The sequence below is a fragment of the Gekko japonicus genome, unplaced genomic scaffold, assembly GCF_001447785.1.
Source record: "Gekko japonicus isolate JY-2015 unplaced genomic scaffold, Gekko_japonicus_V1.1 scaffold81, whole genome shotgun sequence".
Lineage (NCBI taxonomy): Eukaryota > Metazoa > Chordata > Lepidosauria > Squamata > Gekkonidae > Gekko > Gekko japonicus.
Genome location: NW_015162476.1, coordinates 567,571 through 578,635, shown reverse-complemented (window position 1 = coordinate 578,635; position 11,065 = coordinate 567,571). Strand labels below are relative to the sequence as shown.

The following is an 11,065-nucleotide window of genomic DNA, read 5'->3' as shown; positions in this document are numbered from 1 at the left end:
GTCAGACTTTTTCTTCTTCTTAGGCAGAACAAGATGCACCCAAGAATAGCTGTCCAAGCAGAGGTGAATGTATGTGCTTTGTTTCTATCCCGCTTTCCTTTCCGATGGTGGCCCAGAGCCTCTTATTGTTCTCCTCTCCTCCGTTATAGCCTCACAACAGTCCCTTGAAGTAGGTTACACTGTGAATGTGTGACCGGCCCAAGATCACCCCAGAAGCTTCCAGAGCAGAGTGGGAATTCAAACCTGGATCTTCCAGAGGCTAGTTCAAAACACTAGTTGCTACACCATATACACCTTCATTTTTTAAAGAAAGCACATGTGCAGATTGGTGTTCCCTCTAAGCTGAGTTAGTGTGAGCTAGCTCAGTTTTTTAAAACTGGCTCACACATTTTTGTCTGAGCTCAGGAAAGATGGCTCCAACGCCAACTTATTTATGCAGTAGCCAAACCGCTCGCTCACAACTTTAATGCCAGTAGCTCACAAAGTAGAATTTTTGCTCACAAGACTCCACAGCTTAGAGAGAGCATTGGTGCAGATAAATTAGGCAGTTCTGTTGCTCAAGAGCCAGCATGCTGTAGAGCAGCAGACTCTAATCCGGAGAATTGGGTTTGATTCCCCACTCCTCCACGCAGCCAGCTGGGTAACCTTGGGTCAGTCACAGTTCTCTCAAAGCTCTTTCAGCCCCACCTATCTCACAGGTAGGTGTTATGGGGAGAGGAAGGGAAGGGGTATAGATCCAATTTTTCTTCTTCAACCAGTCCATATTAAGAATTGGACACCTCTTTGAAAACCCGAGAAAAAGTTCTCTCAATATTTTTTAAGAAGTTGTTAACTGCCTAGAAGGGAAGTCCAGCCCACCTGTGGAAACCATGTCTGAAATTTTAATAGGGGGTGGGGGTTAACCCCCCCAATAATACAAGGAATACCTGTGGCTTTAAGAAACAGACGCCTTCAACAGCCACTATTACAACAGTATTGCCAACTGTCCAGGTTCCATTTCTTTCAGTAATATGAAGGGGGAGGGGGGAAGGGCCCTTTCCAGGTCTGATTTGGCCTTTGGGGAGGACTGAGGGCCAGGCCTGATAGCAACCACAGGGTGACTTGCTAACTACCCACCATGCATGACTTACCCAGGTCTGGTTACTTGCTACTGTTCAACAGTAGCCACCCCACAAAACTCAGTGTGGTATAGGGTTGCCAGGTCCCCCGATCTCTGTAGTCTGGAAATGAGCTGTAATTCCTGCAAATCCCCAGGTCCCACCTGGAGGCTGGCATCCCTAGCTGTGGTGCAGTAGCTACAACTTCAGATTAGAATTTGGGAGACCCAGGTTCAGAGCTACCAGTCTGCCTTGGAAGCTCATTTGGTGACCTTGGGCCAGTTACAAGCTCTCAGACTTCACAGGGTTATTATGAGGATACAATGGAGAAAATGATACAGGTGGCTTTGGATCCCCATGGAATAAGGTGGGGTAAAAATGAAGTCAATATAGCCAGTGGGAGGACAGATGAAAAGCAGGTTGGTAGGTGGATGACTGATGCAGCAGGGAAAGGATGTGGAAATAGTGCAGGGAGATACAGAGGAAAGTGAGGTGTTCCCTGCAAGTCCTTATGGGTTCCCTACTTTGCAAGTGGGCCTGGACCAGTAGCCAGCACCACACAACTGGGCAATAGTACAAGGAATAATAATACAGTAACATCTGAACTGAACAGAACTGCTGTCATTTCTAGCCCGTGCTGGTGTGAGCTACCAGCCTTGTCCCCAGCTCGCCATCCACCCAGCAGTTCGAAAGCTTCGGCGAGTAGATAAAATGGGTACCACTCCTTAGAGAGAGTGGGAACACTACCCCCCCCCCCCGTGGGGGAGGTGTTAGCAGGTGAAATGGAATGTCCAGCTCATAAGCCTGGAAAGATCTCCTCGGCATCAAGAAGCCTGTGATGGGCCGATCCGGCCAGGCGGTGGCAGTGCGGCGCTGCGACTTGAAGCAGTCCTGGAAAAAGCTGACGTCATCAAGCCAAGCCGAGTAAATGCCGTCTGGAACACGTCTAAGCCTACAGCTGAACAAAATCTCCGTTGGCTGCAAATGTGTGCGACTTAAGATTTATATGTTGTCCTCCTTTACCCCTATGAATCATTGTTAGTCCCGTGTGAATATGTGTAACTGTAAATCACTCAGAGCCAGCAGCTCTGCAGGATTGAGCGATTAGTAAATCGAAAGATATAAAGATATATATATAGTTTTCCCAGGTAGAGGTTGCCAGGTAGGGGAAGGGAAGGTGAAGACAGGGGCAGATAAAAGGTTAAGGGTAGGGTAGGTTGGACAGAATGAAGCAGAAAAGGGGAGAGGCTGTAGGGGCTTTCAGGGAAGGGAGAGAGAAGAGGAAATAGTGCGGGAGGGGGAAATGAGCTATCCACTGCAAGTCCTTGCAGGTCCTCTGCTTGTATTATTTATAGGGCAAAACAGAGGATGGAATGCAGAAGACACTCATCAACTATGTGGACCAAAATGCTGCTGGATTTCGAAGGGTTCAAGCTGTGTAAATGGTATGTAAGAAGGATGGCTGGTTACCCACCAATTTAATCTTAGTTCACAATTATATCCATTCACTGAGCATAATAATATCCCTGCTTCTCTAGTTATCTGGTCAACTACTATATCATCTATAGCAGTCTATTTTTGGAGATGGTGAGGACTGACAAAACCATAGCCAGGGCTGTTGTATAAACGGGAACCAATGTCTGATTCTGTGCCCATTGAAAGTCAAATAATGGGCAAGGAAACGGCAAGGGATGTCTTTCATTACCAGTGTGTACAGTTCTTTATGGGGAAACATGACAACTCAGCCAGCCGCTTGCAAGAGAAACAAAATTTAAAAGAGTCATCCTAGGTTTCAGAGACACGCTTGAGAAAGACCAGCTCAGTAGAACCATAAGGAAAGGCAGGATATAAATATTTTTAATTAAATAAACAACCCAAATCTTGCAAAAATTGACATTTTATTTAAACATTACAAAAAAGTGAAAATTTAAAGGAGGAATATGTGTGGACACACAGATAAATACAACATGTGTTATTGTGTCTTGCACTGAGGGGTACCCTCTTTATTTGTTTTTGCTATCCAGTGTTTAAGACTGTCCTCTGAAGGTGCCTTTTCTGGAGACGCGCCACCTGCAGGCTTTTCATCTGTTGGAGATAAAGAACGTGCAGTAGTTAACTTAAATTTGTTAAAAAATCTGCAATCCGACACATGCCCTGAAATTACCGGTAGTGTTAGAAGATAAAAAAGTTGTGGCAGATGTGCATACAGCACTGTATCATTAGTCCTTGCATGGAGATTGACATTTATAAACTGTGTCAGTAGAAAAAAAGGCAAGAATTTAACTATCGGTGTAGTAGGTTACAAAAGCCCTGTCAAGTACAGTGTGCAATTGCACTGTCAACTGTGTGAAGACGAGGACAAACTACATTTTGGAACCTATGAGCTGTGCTGGGCAGGAACAATCAAGAGATTTATGGTGCAAATGCTGGCAGATAAGGACTGCAAATATGCTGCAAGGTATGTTTAAGAGAAACCCCTGGATCTGGAAACTTCTGATCATGACACTCCCACTAAATGCCAGGACCAAGGACTTACCAGGGGTCCTGTTTGTGGGCCTGCTGCTGGGGCAGAGGGAATGGAAAGGAGATGGCAGCCAAGCGTCTGTTAGCTGGCTACATCGGCAGCGTTGGGCTCAGCTGGGGACCAGGCGGCTGCAACACGGGAGGGATGCTAGCAAGCCCCTTCCTGGCATCAGACCAATCAGGCCAGTTGTGAAGGCTGAGGGAGGGGGCAGGCACCAGCAGGCAGGTAGAAGGCCCTCTCGCACCACCTGGGCCTCACGGTGGTATCAGAATGAGGCCGGATCCATTGTAGGAGCCTGTTTTCCCTGCTTCTGGTGATCCCCTAGGGGATTTGGGGGGGGGGATGAGGGCTATCAAGTGACACACTGAGGGGGCTTTCAGGGTTACCCACTCCTAAGTGGCAGGGCAGACCACACATGTGTCTAAACTGAACTAAGACAGAAGGTACTCTAAAGATAACTATGATAGGATGGTATGATTTTGCTAAATAATAGCACTCCCTCAATGAACAGAAGATTTGTTTCACCAACCATGAATCTTCCTTCTCAGTGGTCCAGGGGTGGGGCAGTCTTCTAGGATAGTAGCTCCTCCCCTCTGCAGGCAGGATCGTCATCTTTGCAATCCCAGAGGGGAGGGGCTTATCCCAGAACTCTCCAGTCTTGTTTCCAAGCCATGACTCTCCCTCTTCATAACAACCAGCAACTCAGAAAAAACATCATTAGGAAAACTTACCTAAGGAACAACTAGAACGAACCACAAAAAAGCAACTTCACAAGTTCTAAGGAACGCTAGGGGAGATGGCCCCAACCACTCCCTACCGTGTTTCCCCGAAAATAAGACACTGTCTTATATTTATTTTTTCTCAAGAAGACACACTAGGGCTTATACCACAAATGCATAGAAATCCTGCTAGGGCTTATTTTTGGAGTAGGTCTTATTTTCGGGGAAACAGGGTAGCTTACAGGCAGTGTTCCCTCTAAGCTGAGTTAGTGTGAGCTGGCTCACAATTTTTTAGCCTCTGGCTCACACATTTTTGTCCTAGCTCAGGGAGGATGGCTCCAGAGAAAACTAATTTATGCAGTAACCAAATTGCTCGCTCACAACTTTAATGCCAGCAACTCACAAAGTAGAATTTTTGCTCACAAGACTGCACAGCTTAGAGGGAACATTGCTTACAGGCCCTCCAGATAGAAAGAGACGGTGGCCAAAAGGAACCTAAATTCTACCAGCAGACACTCTTAGCACTAGGAGCCCATATCAGAAAAAAAAACCCTCAGGTGGCTAAGACTGCCCCACCCCTGGACCACTGAGAAGGAAGATTCACAGTAATTGAAACAAAACTTTCATTCTCCAGTGGTCCTAGGGGTGGAGCAGTCTTCACTTCTGGGACATAAAAAGCAGAGTGCCTCACGGTGGGAAGAACCTGGCTCCTAGGCCAGAAGGGTGTGCTGTAGGACCAACCTTCCAAAGGCCGTGTGAGCGGAGGCTACCTTGTCTATCCTGTAATGCCTGGTGATCGAGTGCACAGACCTCCAGGTAGCTGCCTTACATACTATTTCCAAGGAAGGGAAAGACCTAAAGGTTGCTGAAGTTGCCGCCCCTCTTAAGGAATGGGCAGTGATGCCCTGTGGCGGATCCAAACCTGTGGCCTAATAAGCCAGGATAATGCACTCTATAACCCATCTACTCAAGGTGGACGTACATACCCAAGGAAGACTTCCTGAAAAGACAAAAATGGAGTCAATTCTAAGGAGTGGTTTGTTCTATCAAGAAAGAAACTCAGAGCCCTCCTTACATGTAGACAATGCCACTCCTTCTCCTTAGCACTGCTTAGGAATGGGACAAAAGGAATGCAAGACTGCATCCTCCACCCTATAAAAGGTGGAATTCACTTTGGGTATAAAAGCTGGGTCCAGTTGCAGCACTACTCAATTGTGGAGGATACAAAGTTCTTTATCTGTGGAAAGAGCCTGCAGCTCAGACACCCTTCTGGCTGAGGTAATGTCCACAGGGAGCCCCGAATAGCACTTTGAGTACTAAGTTCAGGCTCCAGGTTGAGAAGCAGTGAACCTGGGGAAGATTTAACGAGAAGGTACCCCTGAGGAATCTCCTAATGTGAGGGTGTTGGGACAAGGATTTCCCTTTCCTGGTACCTCTAATGGCTGAATAAAGCTGCCATCTGTCTTTTGAGTGTACTGGTGGCCGAGCCCTTCCTGCAGGAAAGAGAGTGCCTCTCTAACTGATGTAGAGAGAGGATCTATTCTTTGTTTTAGGCCCCAGGCCTGAAACACCTGCCAGGTGTTCTTGTAGACCCTGTCTGTAGAGCCTTTGCTGGAGGCTAGCATGGTAATAATCATCCACTGAATATCCTATCTCTACAAGTTGTCCTCAGCCTGCAGGCTGTCAGGTTTAGGAGTCCCAGTTGAGGATGCTTTATTGGTCCTTGCAGAGGATGCCAAGAGTTCTTGGAGTAAAACCTTATCAGATGGTTAATGGGATTGCTATGATCTGAAGATAACTGCCAAAGATGTCCTGCTGCTAGGCAGGGCCAAACAAACTGGAGAGTCCTGGGATAAGCCCCTCCCCTCTGGGATGGCAAAGATGATGACCCTGCCAGCAGAGAGGAGGAGCTACTATCCGAGAAGTGAAGACTGCCCCACCCCTAGGACCACTGGAGAATCTGATAGCAAGGACTGGATCTGACACATATATGAAGCTACCTTATACTGAATCGGACCCTTTGTCCATCAAGATCAGTACTGTCTATTTAGCCTGCCAGCAGCTCTTTAGAGTCTTAGGCCGAGATCTTTCATCTACTCCCTGATCTTTTAAACTAGAGATGCCAGGGATTGAACCTGGGACCTTCTGCTTGCCAAACAGATACTCTTACCACTGATCAATGACCCCTTCCCCAAGGCTTTAAAAATGCTTCAACAACAAAAGGGCCTTGTAGATTTGTATAGAAAAATTGCTTCCTGCTTTCTATATCCACATGCCTTCTCCTGTGATGTCTTTCTGATAACAGGCTGTGTCTTGTTTCCTGTTGCAAGCCAAATGGTCGGGCCACATGGCCTCAACAGCCATGCCAAAAACCCACATTCTTTCACACTTTCATGCCAAAAGCCAGACCTCGTGGCTACACTTTCTGGCCCACATGAGAATAGTCACGTAGGCCATGAAGTACCTGGAAACTAGGTCAATTGCTTGCAGGCGTGGTCTCCAAACTTCTAGCCTATCCCCACATGCAACTATGACAACCAACAATTGGGCACACCCATGCCCACTCGTATTGGCTAATAGCCACATCTAATTTGTGACTGGAATTGGACTATAACTGTTTTGATTCCTATGGGAATGAGCTTCTTGCTCTTAGCTCTTGCTCTCTTCCCTTCCTCCTCTTGTCAGAGTCTGTTTTATGACACCTGAAATGCGGCCTCTTGAGAGACAAAGAGTTGCTTTGTGACTTGGAGCACATGGTGTGCAGAGATGGGATTCCTACTCAAAATCCCTTGGTGCTACCTGTATTATTACCATGGACAATCTTGAACTCTGGGATGCTATCCTGATCTTGGTAACTATGAATCTTTAATGTGTAGTTAAGGCATATTGCCCTAGCCTTTGTTATTTTTGTAATCTTTTATAGTCTGTTGCTATGCTCTGTACTGAATAAAAAATTATTCTTATTTCTAATGGGTCATGTTGTAACTCGCATTCCAAGCCTAAATCTTGTAGCCTAAACGCTCACCCCATACGCTACCTTGGTTAAAAGTGTGCATCTCTGAAGTGAGTTGCTAAGGTGTTCTGTCCCAGATGCTAAGGGTTTGGAATCTCTCCCTTAGGAAAGGCAGGAACTTGTGAAAAGAGGTTCTGGTGGCACATTGTTCTGAATCCAGAGAGGGTATAGACCATCTCGTGGTTTGTTGTTTAATGTACTGTAAAAGTACAGGGTTCCCTTCCATTCCTGGACTGGCCTGGGTGGGCTAATCCTGTACAAGATTATTTTAAAGAATGAACTCCTAACTGCATATCATTATCAACAGGTGCAGTTAGAGCACTAGAAACAGACTGTACTTGTAACTGAGAGCTCCAAGAAGCTGCATGTCAGTATTCTTCAGCCAACCTTGCACTCAACGATTAATTTTGTTTAGTTTTCACCTTTTGGTGTGGCAATTAAGGCTGTAATTCTACACACAAAAGAGGCAGGAAAGAACAGTTGGGCCCAAAAACTCACTGAGCACTGGAATACAAAAGTACCACTGCTGTCTTGTTGCATTGGAGCTTTCAGAGCTATAGTCTTGATGTGGGAAACTGATCATCATACAAGGAAATGGAGCATTCAAATAACCCGTAAACAAGTTTTATATGGGCCAACCCTGATAAGCTTCATGCAGTTGAGTCTTAAAGAGTGCCATTTATGCCTTCTGTAATTAGGGGATAAATCTAAATATGGCCAACATGCAAAGAAAGGCTTTGATGAAGCAAAGTAGGCCCGAAGTACATCCTAAGTTACCTACCGTTAAAGCTCCCCAAGCGTGAATTATCAAAGAAAGTTGTTGGACGATCCAATGCCGGGGCCGGTAGTAAAGAGCATTCCTTAGGAGGAGGAGGCAGGTCTGCTAATGAGGGAGGTGCTGTTTTCCTTGGAGATTTTAACCTTTTTTCTTCACTCATGACTCTGGATTGTTCTCTCATCTTCAGCACTCGCTCTTTCCATTTCTTAACTTCCTCTTTCAAATGGAGTTCACTTCTTAAAAAGACAAACACAAGTGTGGAAGCATTCAGTGTTCAGCTGAACTCTACAAAGATTATTATTTTTAATAAGAGAAAAAAGGTTTTGTGCTTAGGTAGAGGAAGCTGTTCCATTGCAGACACCTCTAATGACAATACTGCTAATGTGAATATTCAGATGGTTCACTACTGGGATGAGATTTTCCCACTTGTCAGCCAGTTATCCTTAGTCGGATTTGTACTGCTACTTAAAATTGGTTTCAGCCTGGTCTCCCATGTGCCTGGGGGGGTGCCACTTTTTACAGGGGAATACAAATGACCATCCAGAACACACCCTTCCACATGGAGTGCGATCCTGATTCTAAAAACATTTATTTGGAAGTCCGATCTTGCAACTTCAGTGAGGATTATTCTTAAGTGGGTATATGATTGCAATCTTGCTCTGTTTGAATACTTAGGTATTTGTTATGTACAAGGATGGGAAAATAGAAGTTAAGACCAACTTTGAGTGTAAGTTAGCTGTCCGTTTTGTTCTAATATTCAGCTTTGAAGCCTTTAGATGAAGTTGAGGGCAACAACTGAAGAACGTTCTGCAATGAATATGTACCTGCAACTGCTGGGGGGTAGGGATGCCTGTCAGCTAGTCAGTGGAATGAGTGGCTGAATTAACAATATTTGATATTTGGCCATGGCCAAATATTCCATGAAGGCAAGCCAAATGGTGCCCTGCCTTCATGATGTCCTTGGATAACAGAGACTAGAATAAGGGTTCTACACACACAGCTTGGGCCATTTTTAATCCTACATTTCAGCTAAAAATTCGTTCCCAAAGCCGCTCATGGTCTTGGAAAGCTCAGTATAAACCATTCCTCGGGGAGCGGATTCACAACTGGAGCTGGATGAAGGCAGAATTTTGAAGTCACCCCTCCCCTTGTACTAGAATGCCAGCTACGTTTGAAATGTGACTTGCATATGTTGGTTTAATTCCGTGTATTAGTTAATTGGGATATTTTGGGGTCCGACCCCCTCTCCCAAACCCAAGATTTAGTCTCTTCTGTTCTTGGCTGCGAATAAATACAGATAACAATTACTTATAACTTGATTGCTTGACCACTTAGCCAAAAGGTTACAATCTTTTGTCACAATTCTACTACATTTATGATAAATGTTTCACCACTAGCTGATCTCATTTAGTCAATATATCATAATCAATAAAAATCTCCAGGGGAAGCTTTCAACAATAACATTTGCAATAAAATAGTGTTTAATAAAACTACATCATTAAACTAAAAGCCAGAGCAAGAGGAGTAAAAATGATCAGCAGTAATAACAAATAGTTAAAACACTTTAAAAGGATAGCAGCAACAGAACAAGCAGGAAGAATAAGGAATGGAAGAAACATGTAAAAGGAAAACAAGGTTGGAAAGAAGAAGAAGAAGAAGAAGAAGAAGAGGAAGAGGAGGAAGAGGAGGAGGAGATTGGATTTATACCCCGCCCTTCACTTGGAGTCTCAGAGCGGCTTACAAACTCCTTTCCCTTCCCCTCCCCACAACAGACACCCTGTGAGGTGGGTGGGGCTGAGAGAGCTCTTAACAGACACTGCTCTTTTTCAAGGACAGCTGTGCCAGAGCTTGTGACTGACCCAAGGTCACATCAGCAGGTGCAAGTGGAGGAGTGGGGAATCAAACCCGGTTCTCCCAGATTAGAGTCCGCACACTTAACCACCACACCAAACAATTACCGCCCCCCCCCCAAAAAAAAACTCCGGCAAACAATCAACCCCATCCAACTTACAGGAAAGGTGAACCAGCATAAGGCAGGCTCCAATGGATCTGTTCCAATAACAGCAGTGTCTTCCTCCTGTGTAAAGAGCCTCTTTTGCTAGGCTTTTGTATCACTTCCTCATGCCAGAGGAAGACACCCCCAATAGTGGAACAAATCTGTTGGAGCCAGGCCATGATGTCGCCTGCCAGGGTCTGACCGCCCATTCTTTCTGTAGTCTAAGGGAAGCAGCCAAACAAATACTTTATTAAACTTCAATGATACCAGTCATATGCGCTTGCAAAAACCCAGTTCTTCTTGGTAAAGAAACCACGACAGAGAATTAGTTCTTTTTTTAAAAAAAAGCAACAAAACCTAAGCTTCAAAGAGGCAGGCAATGATAAATGAAAACAAAGGTTCTAGATCATTCTTAAGACTCACTTCAGCACCAGTTCGTGTTCTTTCTTGAGTCTGATGACTTCCCTCTCTAGTTTCACATGCTCAGATTTCAGCACGAGCATCTGGGTATTTTGTACAATTCCACTTCCGCCGCCGCAAGTTATCGACAGGGGTGGCTGAGGAATGTCTTGGCTGGGCATGACTGGAAAATAATTCATGAGAAACGGAAGCATAAAATCCACCACAGCAGAGCAGCCGCCTCTGATGAGCAACATCCAGATGACCGTCTCCTTCCATGTGTCCCTGGGAGTCAACTACGGTCATCAGGCAGGGTGGCCTGTCTGGCATAGACCAGAGCCTGGGCTTTTCCCACTGTGGCTCCAGCTCAGTGGAATGAGCTCCCTGAAGAGGTGAGGGGGTCCCCTCCTTGGAGATCTTCAGGAGGCACTGCAAGGTCTGCCAGTTTACCAGGACTTTTGAGGGGGTTTGAATTGGCAGGCATCTTTCAAGGGCTAGGGGGTGAGATTTGGGGTTTGTTATTTTATTTTTGATTTTTT

General features: G+C 45.4%; 1 protein-coding gene across 1 annotated transcript in view; it reads right to left on the bottom strand.

The window, feature by feature from the left end:
- Positions 1-3,035: 3,035 nt before the first annotated feature.
- CENPE (centromere protein E) overlaps positions 3,036-11,065 on the bottom strand; it is a 77,599-nt gene continuing 69,569 nt past the window's right edge. The window contains exons 43-45 of the mRNA XM_015405765.1: positions 10,551-10,710; positions 8,135-8,367; positions 3,036-3,182 (exon numbers count right to left, since the gene is read on the bottom strand). Of these exons, the coding sequence (XP_015261251.1) occupies positions 3,070-3,182; positions 8,135-8,367; positions 10,551-10,710 (506 nt within the window). The 3' untranslated portion in view covers positions 3,036-3,069. The remainder of the gene's footprint in view (positions 3,183-8,134; positions 8,368-10,550; positions 10,711-11,065) is intronic.